The following is a 20,061-nucleotide window of genomic DNA, read 5'->3' on the forward strand; positions in this document are numbered from 1 at the left end:
CTCAAGTCTGCTAAGTCTTGCTTCTATGTCGTCTGAAGTGGCTACTACGGTTTTAGAGACATTAGTGTTAGCTGATACGTCCGACCCAGTCTCCTGCTCGTCGTCCGAGCTTGCCGAGGCGTGCATAGCCTCCGGTTCCGTTCGTGGTGGAGGAGGAGCTGCCTGCGTCGCCTTCAGCATCTCATTTTCGTGTTCAAGAATTTCAATTCGTTTTTGCATGGCTTCCAATTGTTTTAGTATTTCCGGATGGGAAGGAGAGGCGGATGTGGTGATGGGAGACTGAGTGGAGACCCCTGCCCAATTGCTCACCGGTTTGGGTGGGCTTGCCAGCTGTGGAAAATCCCCGGCCTGGAAGTAGGCGGCTTCGGCTTCTGTCCGGCTGGTACATTGCTCGGCTTGGGCTTGTTTTGCTTGAACTGCTGCTTCGCGCCAGTCTTGGGAGGTGATGGGGGCCCTCCTTGCTTGCTTTTTTGTCCGTGTTGCGGCTGCGGTGCAGCGAGCTTCCACGCCTTCCTGAATTTTCCCACGCACTGCGCAGAGCCGGTGAAATGGTTTTAGCCGCATATGAGGCACTCGGGTTGACATTTTTGCTCCGCGGGGCCGTCCGGGGTGATGTCCACCTTCGCGCCGCAGTGAATGCACCGCCGATTGTCCGGGTTTGGGCACGCATCCGGTCTGTGGCCCACCGTTCCGCACCGGTAACACGCCGGAACCGTTTTCTTGTAGTAGCCCACCGACACGTTTTCAGAGCAGTAATGAATGTATCTTGGAACGCGACGTCCCTTGAAGGTCACCACTGCAACGTTAGAGGTGCCAAGTTTCCGAAGTTTCGTTTTCTGCGACGGTGACGACGCCTTTGCAGGTTTCTCCGGCCGATTTTAATTGTCCCTGAAACGGTACTTGGCGGTCCCCGATCGTCAGCGTGACGTCCCCGATGAGCTTCGAGGCTAGCATTTCCGTATTCATGCCCACAACGATGTTTTGGTCCCACACCGGCCACACGGAGATACCAGCGTTCGCGGTACTGCCAGTCAGGCGTTGCACTGCGGTGCCGATCCCGCCCGGGCCAAACGCAGCGTGGAGATCCATAGTCATTCTCGGTTTAAGCACAATCCCCAGCTCGTCCGACCGGATCCGAGGTGTGTGTCGGCTTCCACGACGACAGCTGCTTTGGGGACTCAGCGTTAGCAGCGGATGTCGATCCTGGTTTGCGAGCCTGTGGCTGGGCGGCGGCTGCCAAGCCTCGGGGCTTCATTTTAGCTAGTTTCTCTTGCATTTGGCGTACCATGATCTGCAGATACTCGTCTTCACCTGGTATGGGCTCTTGCCGTGCTTTCGGCCTCGATTTCAACCCACTGCATCGTGTTGGGGTTGTAGCCTGTCTTCGTGGACGCTGCCATGGCTGGGGAGCCCCGGCGTAAGCCTGGCCGGCGTTGGGCTCAGCCGGGCTCGGGCGTCGCGTGAACTTCAACCAGTCGTAGATTGCCGAAAAATGGGCCTACCTGGACAAAATAGGTATCCAGAGCTTCCTGGCGACTTCGCGGAGACGCTGAGACCAGTTTCCGGTGGAGAGCTGTCGAATTTCCACAACATTAAACGAATTCCGACGGAGCCGACGTGACGTGCGTCCGACTGCCGCCGCGACGGAACGCGGATCAGCAGTGATGCGGCGGCGATCTTCGACGGCGGCGACGGAACGCCGCGCACGGCGTTCAGGCCTGACCACACGCACGCGTTGCAGCGTGCCCGCGCGTGATCTTTTGACGCGGCGCCGTGCCCTCTTCCTATGGAGAGAGGGAGGGCGCGCAGCTTCGCGTAGCCGCGCACCCTCTCTCCCCACAGGGAGAGGCCGCGACGCCGCGTCAAAACGTCACGCGCTGACACGCTGCAACGCGTTCGTGTGGTCAAGCCTTTCGGGGCGCGCAGCGTTTCATTGTATTTTGGCGCCGGCGCTGGGTGGGGAGAGCGTCTTCTACTACCTTCGGCAAAGCGCTTGTAGTGCGCTAGAATGTTGATTGTAATTTCACAATCTACGATAAATGTGGTGAACGTGAAGACGACCATTATAACCTGTTGTGCACAGAGCTTATTTCTTTTAACCTCGAATTGCTGGTGCGCTAGAACCAAACCGCTCAAGGCCTAAACATTTCCTCTTAAATCACCGGCCACTGCAACCTAAAGCGACGCTTAAGAGAAGTGAGCTTCGACGGCGCGGAGGAGTGCCGGCCTAAGGAGCTTCGCTCCTAAAGAAGGAAAGTCCTCGGTGTCATGATACGTGCTAGACGCAACTTCTTTCCCACGTGTCATCCATCCCTCCCTGCTAGGGACGAGAGAAAGCGGTTACAGCGTGCTACAAATCCCTCGAATTGCGCTCGTACTTGACAGATTCTAAAAATTGTCGCGGCAGTCGATTCGTGAGGCCACAAACTCCTTTAATGACGCCATTACAGATTATTACTAGGAAAAGTGTTGCAGAGTTCCCTTAGGCGTTCTTGGAGATTCTCAACGGCTTGTATTGAGCGCATTGATTCAATGTTCCCCCATTGGTGTTAAATCCATCCGAGTTGTATCGTGAACTAAGCAGCCAAGTGTGCATGTATGTGAGATGTGCTACCTTTTTTTTTAGTTCGCTAGTTTACCCTACGGCATGAATACATATTACGCATACACGTTACACTGAGAATCTATTTTTTCTTTTATCAGCTCTTGGCTATGATTCGTTCATTGAACCACGTCCGTCTTTCATCGTAATAAGTTTCACCAGCTAGCCCAACTTGCGATCCTGCTACATCCGTCTTTCGCTGGCACGCTGAAAGTGCCTACTGTTAAAGGAGTGCTGACAAGAATTTTGAATATTTTCAGATTGTCGCTCTAAATAAAAGCACTGGTGTCGAGAACACTAAAAACAGTACTGTGGCGCCTGGGAATGCATCGAATCTATATGTTATACTGCTAGCTTAAAGAAACACTTTCGGTTTCGATATCGAAAGGGCGGCTTCTCAGTGACGTGCCATCACAGTGCGACGTCACGTGGAGACAGCAACTCCCAGTGCTCTAGCGGCAGATCCGTCACCTGCTCGTAGTGCACGCAAACAACGATGAGTTAATTATCGTCCAGTGACCCCGACAGTGATTTCTGCGATTTAGGCTGCATGCAGAACGCAGAGTTCGCTCACTCAGTATAACTGTGTTGACTCGTCGCGATAATGTCCACTGCGGTGGGGCTGGCTTACTGATGCTCAGCGATGAAAACCTTAAAATCAAAGTAAAATATCTTACACGCGTTGTTTGACTCCTCCGGTATGTGGAGAGCGTTAACACTGCACACCAAGGAAACGAAAAGCGTCCCTTTTACGATGTCTCAAAGTCATGTCAGTACTCCTTTAAATTATTCGTGCTTTCGTGGTGCGTTTCGGCGGGCCCATACGACAGCCCTTGGAATCAGGGTGTCGGAACGAAATGTTTTTCGTTTCGTTTTTAGTTTCGTTCCACTGCAAAAATTTCCGTTTCGTTTCTGTTCCGGAACGAAAAAAAAATGCTTCGTAACGGTTCGTAACGGTCTTCTTATGCAAAAGTTTGAAGTTAAGGTAATCATAAAAAACATTAAACTTGTAATATAGTTACTTCCCTTCCTCTTAAGAAAACGGGGCAGGGGTAAAACACGTTCTTCAGAGGAGCGAACGTAACTCTACCACCAATTCCTACCAACTTGCACAAACCAGTATACCCTCCGAAGTCGTAGTATCTATTTTCTCAAAAGTCAATTACGATTTATTTAGCGGGAACAATGTTTTGTGTCAAGGGAGTGAGCAAGATCTCAGAGACAGCACGTCACTGAGCGTATTCTCTGATGTGCGAGACCGCTGTTCTGATAAAAAAAATGCCCCCACCTCCCCGAAGGGAATCGTGAGGAAATGCGAATGCATTTCTTGCGCAGAGAGGACACGGCGTAGTAATTTTAATGGCGTAAAGCTGGACACATCGACGTGATCAAGTGTCTCCCTTTTGGGCGCCTCTTTCAACGAACGCTTCCTACGTGCGTTCGTAATCACCTCAGGGGTGTCGCCACCGCCTTCAATGCAGCACAAACGCGTTTAGAACGCGCTGTTTTCAGGCTGTGCCAAGGCAGCACAAACGCTACAAGCGCGTTTCAAACGCACTGCATTCAGGCGGTGGCGCAGGGAGGAGAGAGAGCGAACGGCGAGAGAAGGAGCGGCGAAGCACTGCACCTACCCTCTCCTACACTCTCTCCACACACGCGGGAGCTCCGCCGAGCTCGCGCGATGCGAGCGCCCTCACACACCAGAGCGCGCTCCTCCACTCCACTCACTCTCCGCTACTCCGCCCGCACCACTTGCTCTGGTTGCTAGGGGCGAGGATAAGCGCGCGCGCCCGCAGCTGTTGCTATGGGAGAGGGAGTGAGAGCGGATAGGCGCGCGGAAAACGTCGGATGCCTGACATAGCCCGACTAAGAAATGCATTCGCATTTAAAAGATCGCCAGGCTTGCGCGGAACACGCAGCACAGTCACATCGAAAGCTGGAAGAGCGGCCCAGAGAGTCCGTTGCAGACTCTCTTGGGACAACTAATAGAAGTACACATGCAAGGTACCCACTACGCTATAAATCATCGTAATTTTTCTGAAGCAGTGAAGCACCCACTATGCCATTTTTCGTCATTCTTCAGAGAATCATGGTACCCGCTACACATCTGTAAGGCATTATGTGCAGTTTGTTGATGCGACGCCTGATGACGACGAAGAATTATGGCTGAGCCCTTTGTAGCGGCTTGGAAGCATTCAACGACCGCATTCAACGACCGTTGCGCAATTCGCATTTTGTGACGCCAGGTTGTTATTTTACTCTTCTGCCATGCTATTAAATATGTTAACACGATTCCTTGCCCGACATGACACTTGTATAGAGTATTTTTTGCGAAGGAGTCCCGAGCACCAGCGTGGCACTGCGGTTGAATACTCGACTGCCACGCAGAGGGCGTGGGTTAAAATCCTATCCGATCCTAGAAATTTCTTTCCCATTTCAGTTTTTCTTATTTCACGCGATGGCGGTTACGGACACCGGCGGCGGCGGACAATTATGGCACCACAATTGGCTGTAGTGATCTCATAACATATATCGCTGTAACAAACATCAGCGCCGACAATGCCCTCTCCACGCTGGCCTGCGTGACAGGCGCGCAAAAGTCTAGTTGCGTTAATATAAACATCTCTGGTTGCCACTGTTTTCGTTTTTCGCACAATTTCAACATAACTTTGCTTTGGAATTCCTGCCTGAGGTACGCGCTAATACTGTACCCTGGGATATTCATAATTGCTCACGTTGCATGACCTCAGTTGTTCCGGATTACCAAGTTTTCTCGTGAACAGAAAAACGATTTTAAAAATTTCTCTTGCACTCCGGAACGAAGTAATAGATAAAGTTTCGGTTACGTTTTCGTTCCGGTCAAAAATATAGCTTTTTTTTTTTCATTTTTCGTTTTTGGTTTTCGTTCCGTTCCGACACACTGCTTAGAATAGGTCCGGCGATTGGCTTCCCACTAAAGGTGTTGTCAATCAATCAATCAATCAATCAATCAATCAATCAATCAATCAATCAATCAATCAATCAATCAATCAATCAATCAATCAAATAATCAATCAATCAATCAATCAAAGAACTTTATTTTCACCAAAAACAAGACATATACGGTGAAAAAAGGTGGCTGGGAAAAAAATCACAGCATATCCACGGAGTGAATGATGATGAGTGGGCGAAGCTGCGGAGGTTCATCGGTAAACCGTGAATCTTCCGTGAATTCTGCCCAGTACATCATCACCGACGTGAGATCGGGCGCGTTTCTACTAAAGGTTCGATGAGTTACGACGACTTGCAGCTCACTTTAATTTTACATGTACGCTGTGAATTTTCATTGTTTAGAAAACCATTGCTTTAGAAAACATCTGGCGTCTTTCGTTAAGCAGCTGGCGTCGTTTCGTTTTGCTTTAGAAACATCTGGCGTTCTTTCGTTTTGCTTTTACAAAACATCTGGCGTCTTTCGTTGGTTTATTTCATCAATCAACGGCGTTTTGAACAAAATTTTTATTGCTTAATCACGCACAGGAGAAATCTCACCAGGCCTTGGAGGTAAAGAATGGCTGCTAATGGGAATGAGAGACAGAAGAAGTCGGCTTTTAGCTAACGCTGCGAATTTTTTATTGTTCAACAACGCACAGGAAAAATCTCCCACCGGCACCACCTTGGAGGTCAAAGCGTAAGACTGGTTACGCACTACGACTACGACTACGAGGGACGAACGGGTGCCGCCTTAAGGCGCTTCGCCCCTAAAACGCCAGGCCTGCGCGGAAAGCGCAGCACAGTCACAGCGAAAGCTCGAAGAGCGGCATTTCTAGAGCCCGTTATATACTATCCTGTGGCTATTAATACAACTACACAGCAACGTACCCACTACGCTATAAATCATAATTTTTGTGAAGTAGGGAAGCAGCCGCTATGCAATTTTTCGGTCATTCTGCGCAGAACCGTGGTACCGGCTAAACACCTCTAAGGCATTATGTGCACTTTGTTGATGCTGTGCCTGATGACGACGAAGAATTATGGCGAAGCCCTTTGTAATGGGTTGGAAGCATTCAACAACCTACTCGTTGCGCAATTCGCACTGTGTGACGCCTGGTTACAGAACTCGCGTTGTGCGACGCTTGGTGCTTATTTTACTCTTCTACCAGGCTATACTGCATATGTTAATGTGGTTCCTTGCCGACATGAAGCCTGTATAGGACCTTTTTGCAAAGCAGTTTCAAGCACCGGCATGGCTCAGAGGTTGAATGCTGGGCTCCCACGCAGAGCGCCCAGGTTCGACCCTCGTTCCATTTCGTTTTTTTTATTATTTTGAGCGATAGTGGTTACGGATACCGGCGGCGGCGGCGGACAACTACGGTGCCAAAAACGGCCCACGAAATGATCTCATAACAGCTTTCGCTGTAAAAGCTATCCAATGACAGCTTGACAAAGCCCCAGCCACCCATCGGCGGTGAAACGACAGGGTACAGCACTTGATAAAAAGTGAAAAAAAAAACAACAAGAAAATGCATATTAATAGTTGCTCCACAGTTACACATTGATAACGTAGAGCATTCACGACGGGCGCAGGTGCACTAGTTTTACAAGGTCAAATGTAGCTAATTATGCTGATTATACGCTTGCAAAAAATAAAGAGGAAGAAAAAAAAGAAAAAGAAAATGTTCTGAGAAGACAAAACAAGAAAAAAAATACAAAGAAATATAGTAAGCGCTTCAAGTGCGTTAAAATGTACAATGCACATGTACATGTACATGTGTTGAACTATAAATATTGTCAGATGCTGGAATGTAGAATAAGGAACTGTCGAGAAGAAATTTTGTTGCGCTTATGCTTATATTTTTATGGTGGATAATATGACGTTTAATTAATGTATTAGCACTGTAGCTCTCTTGTTATCGATCGAGGTGGTTGTGCAAGAGAGGGCGTATTAAGGACCTACTACGGCTATCGGGGCGAGTTGGTATATTAACATCTTCGGGTAAACGTGCAGCGCAGCACTGACAAAGGACGAGAAACGGACGACACGAGCGCTCAAAACGCAAAAAAAAGCCTATTAAGGGCAGCTACCTTTCGAAGTTTCTTCTTTAAACAGTTGCAACGAAGCGCTTGTCCCAAGCGAGTAACTTTGTCGTTCTGCTTGGAAGTACCTGGCTTGCATATATATTCATGAAAGGTCCTCCGAAAGCCATTTTCAGCTGCCACCGCCATTGCATGTCCTCGCGGCAAGAGCGAGTTGAACTGCGCTTGCGCACAACCTACCTGTCGCAATGTAGCGTTTCTAAACTGTTCCTGGAAAAGAAAGTGGAAGCGGTCTCCCTGAGGCGTTTTTAGGTGTTTCGAAGGCGACACGCAAGAAGAAAAAGTGTTGGAAAGAAACCATCCTGCGACACGCCAATGACCACGCGGCGCTCCGCCATGCCGTGTTGAAAAGAGCGTCGCTCAATTGGCAGAAAGAAAAGACCGCATGGTCATTGCGACACAGTCCAAACTGGGCGTTCACCTTTCGAGTTCTCCTTTCTCGTCGGGTTTTCAAGGTTCTCTGCTCTCACGTCAATTTTCGCCTGCTAAACATAGTCGGCTCCGGTGGCATCCGAGGTTCCGATATGAGAATTCAGATGAATGATTTCTAACAGCAAGTGCGGTCGCTTTTTTGAAGGCAGTTGGCAGGCTTGTGTGGCGAGGTGGACGGGCCTTGACACGAAGTCATTTAGCAGTTGTTGTTTCTTTTAATTCTTGGGGCCAGCTCCTATTTTTATGTAATGAAGTGTTTCTTCAAAACGCAGTAATACTGCATCCGACAACCGCTCTTCTAAACATACTAGTACTCTGTTATACCTTAAAACAGACTTACGAAAATGAAAAAAAAAAGAAGGACAAAAAACGATGGTTGATTCCTCTATGATAGGAATCGGTATAAGGCGAAAATGAAAGGTGTCCTTACAGAAGGGGTTGATTGTTTATTGTAATTTGATCTACAAGAGCTTCCACGATGTCCATTTGGTGCTTGTTACTATAGCACCGTTTGACGCGGATGCCCCTATGTTGACGCGTGGTGGCACATCTTAATCCCGACGGCTAACGTCAATGATCATGATTTAACCTTTGTGGTAGATGTATTAGTTGAAATACTCCTGGACACAGCATGTGGTGAGTACGCTCTCGGAGCAGTAGGTGGCAGAGAAACGCCGTTCGTCCATTTGGTAGGTGCTCTACGCTGACGAGGAGGCGTGACACGCTGACATGAAATGCAAATCACGTAAATGCGTCGTCACCACATCAAATCACCGACCATGCCGCATTTCATCGACTGCAGAGTTTCCTACAATATTGCGATTAGCCTCCGCTGCGCTAAGACTACCGAAACGCTCCCAGTCGGCGCTCGTTAATGTCATCACGTGGCTGGACTGGAGAGGCGCGTGCACCATATCGCGTGGGTGTTCCTTCCTACGGCCTTCGCTATGCTTCTGACGCAATTGGGACGTCTCTCCCGTTGCGTCCGCGATCACCTCCGGCAACGCGAGGTCGATTCGTTCGCGAAGTGAGAGCGCAACCAGGCAAAGCTGTGTGACAGCCAGTGAAGCCAGTGATGCCAGTGAAAGAACGCTTGCATCGAGGCACCCTACAGAAAAAAAAAGAAAGACATCAACAGAAGAAGTTGTTTATTGTGTTACACTGGCCTGCGGAAGGAAGTACATTGGACAAACCGGGAGGTGCATTAACACACCACTGCGCGAGCATAACTATAACTGCAAGCCCATTACTCACCCCGGAAACATGGCTACTCATTGCAGCAGGTGTCAGTGCCATCCAAAATTCGGTTGCACCACGATTGTACGCGATGTAAAAACTCGAAAGAAAGGGAAATTATCGACGCTTTCACGATGCGTCGCGCTGGCGTTGATACCTGTGTTGCGCTCCTTCAGTATCATTAACAGATGAGGAGGTGTCGTTCATTCAGAGCAGGGAAGATAGTAGACCTCGAGACACGTGAGCGCCAGGTTGCGGATAGTATATCTCTTGATGTGTTTCTTGCGCATGTGTGAATGTTTCTTACCCCCTTTCCTTGTGCATATGTATTTCATCATGATTTCGTAAAATAAACATTTGTTAGTCCGGGCTTGTGTTGTCCCCTGTGATTCCATCTACTAATCGCAATTATATGGTCACTCTCGCTAGGCTTTTGCCGTCGGCGTTGCCGTCATGTCCCTATATATATATAAATATATATATATATATATATATGTGTATATATATATATATATATATATATATATATATATATATATATATATATATTAATGGGAAAAGAATCACGCGGACCCCGATAGAATAAGGAATGAAGAAAGAAACTACGACTTTCGTTGGTTTGGCACTGTATATTTTCACTAACGTTTCGTCTGGTGGACCAGACTTTGTCAAAGTGCCACCAGACGAAACGTTAGTGAAAATATACAGTGCCAAACCAACGAAAGTCGTAGTTTCTTTCTTCATTCCATATATATATATATATATATATATATATATATATATATATATGTATATATATATATATATATATATATATAAATGCCGCAAAAAATAATTCAAAAAAGTATTTCCTGAAGCGCGCGACCGTCCATTCGAACCTGTGACCCCTCCCTCCGCAGCGCACGGCGTTAGACGGCTCGGCTATGAAGCGCGCGTCCTGCAGCATACTAGCGGCGAGCTATTTATATACATCATTGACCGCTTCCGGTACGCAGAGCTGGGGGGCACTTTAACGTGTTCTCTTTCTCACCAGCGAGATGGCGCGACGGGCATGTTTAAAGGTCCTGGCCCCGCTCGTCGCGATGTGGGTGGGCCTCCTGCCTTTACCACCTGTGCGTTTCCCTACAGGGCATGGTCGCGCGTGAGCGCGCGCTTATCTCATGATGGGGCGGTTTGTGCATCTTCTGCGTTCAGCGCAAAGTTTGCGCTTAAGTTAGAGTGCACGAAGGTCACTCGCTGCAGCGGCTGCGTTTGCGAAAGGAGCGCGCTGCTCAAACACAAAGAAGTAACAACTGTGACACTTGTTAGTTCGCCCTCGTCCTGTGTACGCCTGTGCGTTCGTTTCGTGCGTCCTTTGTGTTTGAGCAGTGCGCTTTAAGTATCGAGCTGTGACAGTTGTTAGTTCGCGCTCGTCCTGTGTGTTCTTTTCATGCGTGCTTTGTGCATGAGCAGCATGCTGCACGCTTCCAGCTGCTTGCCGTTGTTCGCGTGACATTTTACTTTGTTGCTATCGCACTTATTGCTTCGCCCTGGCGGCGAAACTGTGACTTTTTTTTTAACAGGATAGTGTTTCATGCCGGGGTCCACCAAGACGTTCATGACGTATTTCCATCGCGGAAATACGTCAACAAAATGCAAACGGTCAGATGCAAACAAAAGAAATGAGAAGTAAAGAAGTTCCGTAAACGGGTGTTGAACCCATGGCCTCTCGGTCGGCGACAATAGGTGACGGACGCTCTAGCCACTGCGCACGGCCACAGATGCTGGAGGCTTCACGAAGGCGCCTTTTATCTCTTTCTCTCACAGTGATCTTGGTTCGCGGGGGGGTGTCGCCGTCTAGGAGCGGTGGAGTGGAGTAATGCATGGCCTTCGCCATTAGCTCCGTCAATGTGTCGTTGCTCCGTTGCTACGGCGCCTTTCCAAAAGAAGTTTAACTGTTGGCATTTTCATGAAATCGCCCCGGTGCTCACCGGGGCACCAAGGCGCTACGATGATTGGACGAAACGGTGCACCAGGGCGCCCCGGTGCGATTTCATGAAGATGACATTTGTGAATGCCTTACACCGCGAAGTGGCGGCTTTAGCCCAAGCCTCGCTCATAGCATGCATCTATATGGAAAAAAATTGGCTAACACACCGCGTTTCCCGCTCGAACCATGAGAAATGACGGCGAGACTAGAGGGGAGACAAGACGTTCGCCGCGTTTCCCGTCACGTTTCTAGCCCGGCCGTGGTGTGATCTTTCTGTTAACTCTTTAACATTTCGAGGGATGGCGACCTGAGCCTAAGCTCAGAAAGCTCAGTAAAGAAGCCATGGTGTAGAAGTGTTTGTATCTTACACCGTGAAAGAAGCTCAGCGTCCCATAACCGACTCTCTTCTGGCTGTCACACCGCTTTCTCTGATTACGCTTTCCACGCGCGAATGGAAGGGCCTCAGCAACACGAGCAATGACACGTTGCCGGAGCCAATCTCGGAGGCCACAAGTAATGCATCAAGACATTAACCCCTTAAGGGCCAATTAAATTACAAAAAATTCTTCCAAAATTGCAAAAAAAATTTTGTGGAGTGAAATGCATCAGTAACATGTTCAATAGCGAAAAGAACTTGCGAAAACGTCTTACGGCTTATAAAAGCGCTTCATTCATCATATTTCGCACCGTCATGTAATATCCAGGTCCGCAGGCAGGATTTTTTTTCGGCGGGGGGCACTTGCCTAAGGCCTTGAAAAACACACATTTTGATTAGGTATTTTCAGTACAACACCCCCTCAATCAGAATTTTGTGACGCAGGGGGGTCTAGAACCTCCCCCCCTGGCTGCGGGTCTTGTAATACCCCATACCTGGGGCATTTGACGGGTATTCCGACAGAAATTTCTGCAACTCCAGACAGTATGGGTTCTATTTCACTTCCCGTAACCAAAATGTACTATTCCTCGACAGTTCAATACAAACTAGATAAGGCTACCATCCTTGTGATCGCGTTCAAAATACGGCACAGTTCGTTTACAACGCACGGGATACGCAAGGCGCACAGTTCGCCGTTTAGTGTGCAGGCTCTCATTCAATTTCAGTGAACTAGTACGCGTTCTAGTTCACTATACATTGAATAAAAGCGCCAAGCACGGAACCCGTGCTGTCATCTATGTTTTAAATAGGAAAACGCCATTTAACGAGCTGGGCTCGTCAAAAGCCTCTTGAAACACTGCTGAAGAGCCATGACGAGCGCAGCTCATCATAAGCAAAAATGTGACAATTTCTCATGACGAGGTCAGCTCGTCATAAGCGGTTAAGGGGTTAACGAGCAGCGAGTGCGAGCGTTTCGGTAGTTTGAGCGCGGTGGAGGCTTTCGCTCCGATATTGCAGAAAACGCTATGGTCGGTGAAATGCGGCGTCCACGGTGATTCCATTCGGTGACGACGCAGTCACGCGATTCGCCTTTCGCGTCATCGTGACGCGTCCTCGCCAGCGTAGGGCCGCTTCCAAATGGACCAACGGTCTTTCTCAGCCGCCTACTGCTTCGAGTGCACCGACTGTACTTGGGAGCGCACACCCTGCCGTTTCTCTCCTCAAATGATGACGCTTTGAAGGAGACATGTAGAGTTAATGTTTATTATGCGCATGTTGAAGCCATCTTTGCGCTGGATTCACCATATGTTGTGTCCAGGTGTGTGTACACTACTACAGATACCACAAAGGTTTAATCATGTTCGTGGACGTTAGTCGTCGGGATGGAGATTTGCCACGAGGCGTCAACGTGGGTGCTTCCATATCAAGCGGTGCACGAGCTGCCAAACACCAATAGACATTGTGAGGTCTTTATATCAACGTTCAACTATTTCTGCGAGTTTTCCTTTCGTGTTATACCAATTCCTATGACGGAGGGATCAACCATGTTTCTTCTTAAGCAAAGCAGGCAAGATGAATGTGGGTTTGATAAGCAATCACTGCCGTTTGTCGTTTTATTTGCATGTAGTGTCAAGATGTAAAGAGTGAGCGGAGTGATGCCGAATTCATATTGTTTAGCTATTGATCACTCAGCCAGGAGGACATTGAAGCCATTCAGGCGACAGGAAATGGAGATAAATTCGTCACTAAGGCGTTGTCTGCTCCTAACATCAGCAAACATGCGTATCTGTTTACCTTACATGAACTATACGTTTAAGGGACACTAAGCAGGAAAAATTGATTTGTTTCGGCATGATCAATTATATTTGGGCACTTTATGGTCGTTCATTTCGCGATTATAGGTTGATTAGTGAAACATAAAATGCAAGTAAGAGTCTCATTATTCTATTTCCCACCGAGCATTGTCACACACCCATTGATGGTCAGGCAATTGTCGAGCAGGTTCCTACTGCTTACATATCGGCACCCCGAAACGCGCCACGAAAGCACGGACAATTTAAGAGTAGGTCCTTTTAGAGCGCCAGCAAACGCCGCTTGTGGTCCAAAGACCGACTCAGAGCCAATGGTGGATAACACCAAACAGTATATCCTAAATTAAGGCAGTAGAAACATGACACATATATACATAATTAGCTGGTTAAATCGAAATACAACTGAAATGGGTTTCAACAACAATGGGGAACAATTAATCGAATGGCGCCCTAATGCAAGGCACTCGAGAATATTCAAGAACACTTAAAGCCTTTTCATGTTCACCGGAGCTTGTCCAGTCCAGTCCACGGCGTATTTTCCTGCTATTTCTCGAAGATTCATCTTCCGGAGACACCCGCTCACGTAAACTGTACCACCGAGCAGGAATTCGCCTTCGGCAGTCGGCGATTACAAGTCTCTTCTCGGCATCGACGCCTTTTCTCACTTCTTCAAAACACTCCTTCACTGCACAAGGGAAACCTGGGCTAACTGTTGGCAGTTCGTTTTAACGCGATAGCGTTAGAGAGCTCGTGTCGCAAAAATTCCGCTGTCGGCCCCGTTGGTTGTGAGCGAAAAATCGAGAAAGAAGCAAATAAAAAAAAAGTAAAATCTTCGGTCCCATTGAGTATCGAACCCGGGCCGTACTCGTGGCAAGCAGGTGTGCTATCACAACGCCACAGTGTTACTTTTTTTTTTTTTTTCTTTCATGGTATTTATTATAATGCGTATTTGAAATTATCACAAACGCTATGACGTAGTGATGCATTCACTTAGCGACAATAATCGCACAAGCACTGCACAAGCATTCAAAAGCTTACATGCATATATACTGTGCAAGTCCAGAGAAGCAGGAAAAGTCACTCTTCAGAGCTTGTTACACGTGGAGGCTGGTAAGGATGAACACCTCATCAAGATGGGGTGCCAGTCTGGTGTGATGTCAAGTTCTTCGTAAATGTCCTTTAGATGGAGAGCCATACGCATGAAATGCATACTTGAAGCAGTGGTTAGTTCTGCATTACGGTCTTGCATGCGCGTTTTCCACAGACTGTGCAGTCCCATAAGGAAAAACATGTCAAAGGGCACTTCATCAAGAGACGTTGGGAGAAGGTAACGTATAGTATGCGAGTTAATGTTAAAATATTTTTGAACAGTTCGTTGAAGGATGTCCCAAAATAGAATGGCATCTTTGCAGCTAATAAAACAGTGTTCTACTGTCTCTGGTACATCGCAGAGACGACAGTTAACTGAAGAAACAAAAATACCTTTCCTCTGCAACCATGATTTCACCGGCAGTGTATCAGTATGGAGTTTGTAAAAGAAGGTTTTTGTATCAGGAGAAAGATGCATTTTCCGAACTCGTTTTAGTACATCATGTCCTGGAAGGTGAGAATATAATGAGCGGTAAAGTGGAGGTGGAAAAAGCATGGATAACAAATCCTTGTAGAGTCGCTTGCGTGATACTGTGTATAGATATTCTATGGAAAACCGGACCTTGAGAAACCGTACAGCGATGAAAACTTCCTGCATAAATCCCCACAAACACGGGCGTACAGAGAAATCTGAGGAAACAATCAAGTCAGGTAAAGCATTAACAAACGTAATCTGCAAGAATGATCGAATAATGGGATGCGAACTGTCGCGAAAAAAGTAGAACCGTGAAACAATTTGCCATAGATATAAATGAACTAAACCCAGCCCTCCCTCCTTAACTGGCCTGAATAGGTTATCCCGTCTCATTGGTTCAAACGTCGAAGACCACACGAAAGTTGCGAAAGTCCGATGAAAGCGCTGTATGTAAGATCGAGCGCAATGAATAAGTTGCAATACATAGTATAGCTTTGTGGCTAAAAATGTATTGCAAGCTTTAGCTCTCCCAAAGATGGAAAGGCGATGTGGAACGTAAGTCTGGGCCTGTCGTTCAAGCTTAGGAACACGTTCTTTCCAGTATCGTGCGCTGAATCTGTACGCATCTAGCGGCACACCGAGGTACTTTGGTGGAATACGAGTCCAATTAATTCCTGCGAACTTCTCCGGCGTACTACCCCATGATCCAAACCATAATCCTAAACTTTTAGATGTGTTTAAACGAGCACCTGATACAATGCCGAATTTACTTATTGTAGATACCACATTCTCAATACTTCGTTTGTCTGAGCAAAAGAAAGCTACGTCATCTGCATAAGCCAATACCTTAACTTCATTGCCTAATATATTGAAGCCGCGAATACTATTCGATCGTATTATGCTCAGGCATAGCGGTTCAAGATAAAGTGCGAACAGCAGTGGGGACATTGGGCAGCCTTGCTTTACAGAAGAGCAAATAGATACCGGTTTTGACAGATGGCCATTAATAATTAGTCGCGTTGAACAGTCATTGTAACAAAGTTTAACGCCTTCCAGCAGAACAGAGCCAACATTTGCATGTTGCAGAAGGGAAAACAGAAAGGAAGGACTAACACGGTCAAAAGCTTTGGCAAGGTCTACCTGTAGCATAGCAAGCTGTCCTTGACAACTGTAGCAATACTGAAGAAGTGTTCGAGCGATGTGAATATTTGTTTGTATGGAGCGACCCCTAATTCCACATGTCTGATGAGAACCAATAAGTATTGACATCACAAACTGTAACCGATTTGATAATATCTTAGCAAAAATTTTGTAGTCAACATTTGTCAACGCTATTGGCCTGTAGCCTTCAACAGAACGAAGTTTTTCCTTTTCAGAACTTTTTGGAATGAGAACAGTATGGCTTTTGCAAAAAGACTGCGGGAGAGTCTTCATGACGTAACTTTGTCTAAATATATCCAGCAGAATAGTACTGAGAGTTGTTTTGAATGATTTGTAAAATTCAGCAGGAATCCCATCAGGGCCAGGTGTTTTTGACAAAGGTAGTTGCTCAATGGCCTGCTTAATTTCCTCTAACGTGATGGGACTACTAATGATTGCGCAATCATCTTCGCTCAATGGGCTTAACAGAGAAACAAAATTTGTTTTGTTTTCGCCACCATGGTCATCAGGAAGAGCACTAAACAACACCTTGTAGTACCTTTCGAATTGCAAGATAATGTCTGCTGTATCTGTTAGAACAGCACCGTTAGAAATCAGATCTGGAATAAACTTGGACATTGCGTGGCGCCGCTCATCAAGTAAAGCTTGACGTGTCGGTAGCTCAGAATTCAAAGTCCTGCTGTTCCGAGATCGAATACGTGCACCTCTGTAGCGAGCAGCATCATAATTTTGTAGCTGGCATTTAATGCTTTCTATTTCATTAATGTATGCGCCTGGTTTTTCGCATTCAATCTCGTAAAGGTTACATAGACTTTCAAATAATCTCTTTTCCTCGTTCTTTCGATAGTACGATTTGACAGATCCACATTCTATAGCTAGTGCACGAACCTCCTGCTTAAAAAGCTCCCAAGCAGCGAATACATGTAATCCTTTAGAAAAAGAATTTCTCACTGCCTCTTTAACTCTATTAACGAATTCCTGATCGTTTAGGAGGTCCGAGTTCATCTTCCAAAGTGCCCACTGTGGTCGGAAGTGATTTCGGCGGCTTGCACCAATTTTTGCGATAACAATACAGTGATCCGAAAATGAAACTGGCTCAGTGCTGCACGAAAGTTCCCGGGGTAGGAGTGATGAAGATACGTAAATTCGATCAAGGCGAGCAGAAGAGCTTCCCTGAAGTCGAGTATACGCAGTTATTTGACCGAAAGTACCGATGTCAATGAGCCCTGCATTATCTATAATACCACTTAAAACTTCACCACTCCTGTCTCGGTGACTATTAGGATTGTTGCGATCACTAGGATTGCATACACAGTTAAAGTCGCCCATTAGTACAGTGAAATAATCACAGTTAATTAGTTTGGACATATCTTCAAATAACTGAACCCTTTTGAAATCTCATTGAATGCATACAAGTTGATAATACGCCACGGCACTCCATGCAACACAAAATCGCAGCATATGTACCTGCCTTCACTGTCAACGTGAGTAGTAACTGCTGTACAGGGTAGACTCTTTCTCAGAAACAACCAGCAGCCCGCAGACAGACCCTTTGCGTGTGAAACGCAAACGTTATAGTCGGACAGGAAGGGCCGTAGGGCCTTCTCAGTGTCTTCGTCACTCTCGATCTTTGTCTCCTGGATGGCGACAAAATCGAGTCGTTTCCTTGTAAAAAGCCTGCGGAGCTGAGCCTGTTTCTGGAAAGACCTAAGGCCACGAACATTCAATGTTGCAAAAGTGAGTCGCTCGGACTGCGCCATGATGTCTACCAACAGTATGCTTACTGTCCCTTGGGATCACTTCTATAGGTCACCGCCGACGGTGAGGCTTCTCTTGAACCCCCACCAGGCCTCCTCGATCGCGACCGCCGACAATTTCCGTTGTGTTTCGATGTTCGGCGACGGCGCACCTTCCGATTCACACTCGTTGTGTCGCTCTCCTTGCTTGAATCGGAGCTGTACGTCGCGCGGCGCTTGGGGATTGCCGCATCCACAGAAACATGCATGTCGTCTTCCGAGACCGAGGCAGGATGAAACGGCTGCTGCGGAACTGAGGCGCTCTTATCTGGTGCCTCTTCACTGGAAGTCTCCGAAGGTACGGCCTGTTCCTTAACAGGCTGGTCAGGACAAATTTGGTCCAACTGCTTGCATGGTCCACTCGGTTCTTCGTTTACCACAGCTTCCTCGGACGCATCAACTGTTGTTTTCTTTGCGTCTTCAGTAGGCGTTCTGCTTAATCCTGTAGCATCTGTGCTTGACGAAGTGTCTCCCGTCGCGTCGAGAACTTCTGTGGCATCCATGATATGCTCTTGCAAGTTCTCATCTGGTTGCTGCGTACGTTGTCGTAGTTTGTTGGCGTAAGTCATGACACATTCCTCAGCTGAATGACCAAAGCGTCGACAGTCGTCGCAGCGAGGAGTCCTGCAGTTACGACGAATGTGCCCTACCTTATTACAGCGAAGACAAAGTGGTGGCCGCCCAGGAATGAGGACAAGACTTTGAACTCCGCAGACTGTCAGGAGATGTGGAATGTCACCCACTCGGATTCCATCGGCAAGGGACAATACAACATCACGATTTAGAGTCCGCATTTGCTCCATGTCCGCTACTTTCCAGCTTTCTATTGATATTGACTTGATCTTCCCGAAAACATGCAAGGCATCTCGAATGTAGGTGTCTTCTAAGTGCTCAGGAAGCCACAGGAGCTTCATCTTTACTTCTGTGGGTTCCGGGTCAACCACAAGGCATCGACGGCTCTTGACAAGAAATTCACCACGTGTGACTAACTTTGTTTTCGAAATTGTTGACTTGCACGTCACCATCCATACGTGCGACATTTGGAACTGACCTATGGAGCTGATTTCCTTTAGGTCGATAATGTTCCGAAGAGCATCTCTGAAGTCTTGAGCACGGTAAGGGCGACCAGCCAAGTCCGCGTGCAGAAAAACGGAGTCCACAACCAGCTTACCGGTAGGAAGGCGGGGCAGCACAACACGGTAGTCATTACTGCTGGCTGAAGCCTGAGCAGCACCTCGGCTCAAGGCCGATAGATCCTTTGAGGCGGAGAACATGAAAAACGCGACCGTTCGGTCCGTCGTCTTCGTCGTCTTCCCCCACAGTGTTACTTGTAGCTACTTCGGAAAAAAAAACACTACATAAATGCCACGTAGTGGAAGGAGTCTCCTTAACGTATTTTGTTCGGCAGGTGTCACGACGAAAACGAGCGCATTCGGCGATTTGTAGGCGCATTTTCGAGGCCATCAAACTACGTCGAAAATGGCCGGGATAGTGCAGCCATCGCCGCTAAAAAGACACACGAGCTTTCAAACAGCTCTAAAAATGGACAATTATTTCCATCTAGCGGAAAACATATCAAGCCTGGGCTGGATATGGGCTTTCTAGAGAAGGCGTTGACCAAGCAAACAGCAAACGCTAGATAATGTGCTGCCATCTGTGAGGTATTGTGAGAAATATGTCTCGACTTTTAATGGCCTCCGAGATGGAAAGCGCGCGGCGTGTATCTTGGAGGCCATGCGACTGTTGCTTTAGATCAAAAACCTGTACCAATCGCGCGTGTGTGTGTAACAATACACATTAATAAGTATGCACTTAGTCGTTGAAGTGCGCAATAGGGGCCGGATTTCGCTATCGCGTTCAACTCTGTAAGCCGAACCTTAAGGGTCCCCCAATTTTTTTTTATAGTTTACAACGCTAAAGGGACGAGGACGAAGTACGAAGAAAGCGACGGCACCAGCGCTCGTGTCGTCGCCTTCTTTGTACTTCGTCCTCGCCACTTCAGCGCTGTGAACTATCAAAAATGAGGTCCTTCACTGACCGC

General features: G+C 47.4%; 1 protein-coding gene across 1 annotated transcript; it reads right to left on the bottom strand.

Moving 5' to 3' along the window:
- Window positions 1-305: 305 nt before the first annotated feature.
- Window positions 306-19,294, bottom strand: LOC125756459 (uncharacterized). The gene is made up of 3 exons (XM_049411268.1): window positions 18,134-19,294; window positions 17,796-17,921; window positions 306-530 (listed from the first exon to the last, which is right to left on the bottom strand). The coding sequence occupies exons 1-3, from the start codon at window positions 19,292-19,294 to the stop codon at window positions 306-308; spliced, it is 1,512 nt and encodes a 503-aa protein (XP_049267225.1).
- Between the last annotated feature and the right edge of the window lie 767 nt (window positions 19,295-20,061).

Source organism: Rhipicephalus sanguineus, chromosome 11 (assembly GCF_013339695.2).
Source record: "Rhipicephalus sanguineus isolate Rsan-2018 chromosome 11, BIME_Rsan_1.4, whole genome shotgun sequence".
In the NCBI taxonomy this organism is placed as follows: Eukaryota; Metazoa; Arthropoda; class Arachnida; order Ixodida; family Ixodidae; genus Rhipicephalus; species Rhipicephalus sanguineus.

Bases quoted from the DNA above. Each gene is read 5' to 3' on its own strand.
- LOC125756459 (XM_049411268.1), bottom strand. From the start codon at position 19,294: ATGTTCTCCGCCTCAAAGGATCTATCGGCCTTGAGCCGAGGTGCTGCT. The intron at 17,922-18,133 runs GTGCGCCGTCGC...AGGTCTTTCCAG, and splicing joins CAACGAGTGTGAATCGGAAG to AAACAGGCTCAGCTCCGCAG. The intron at 531-17,795 runs GTTTGCGTTTCA...GGCTCTGCGCAG, and splicing joins CCTTCCTGTCCGACTATAAC to TGCGTGGGAAAATTCAGGAA.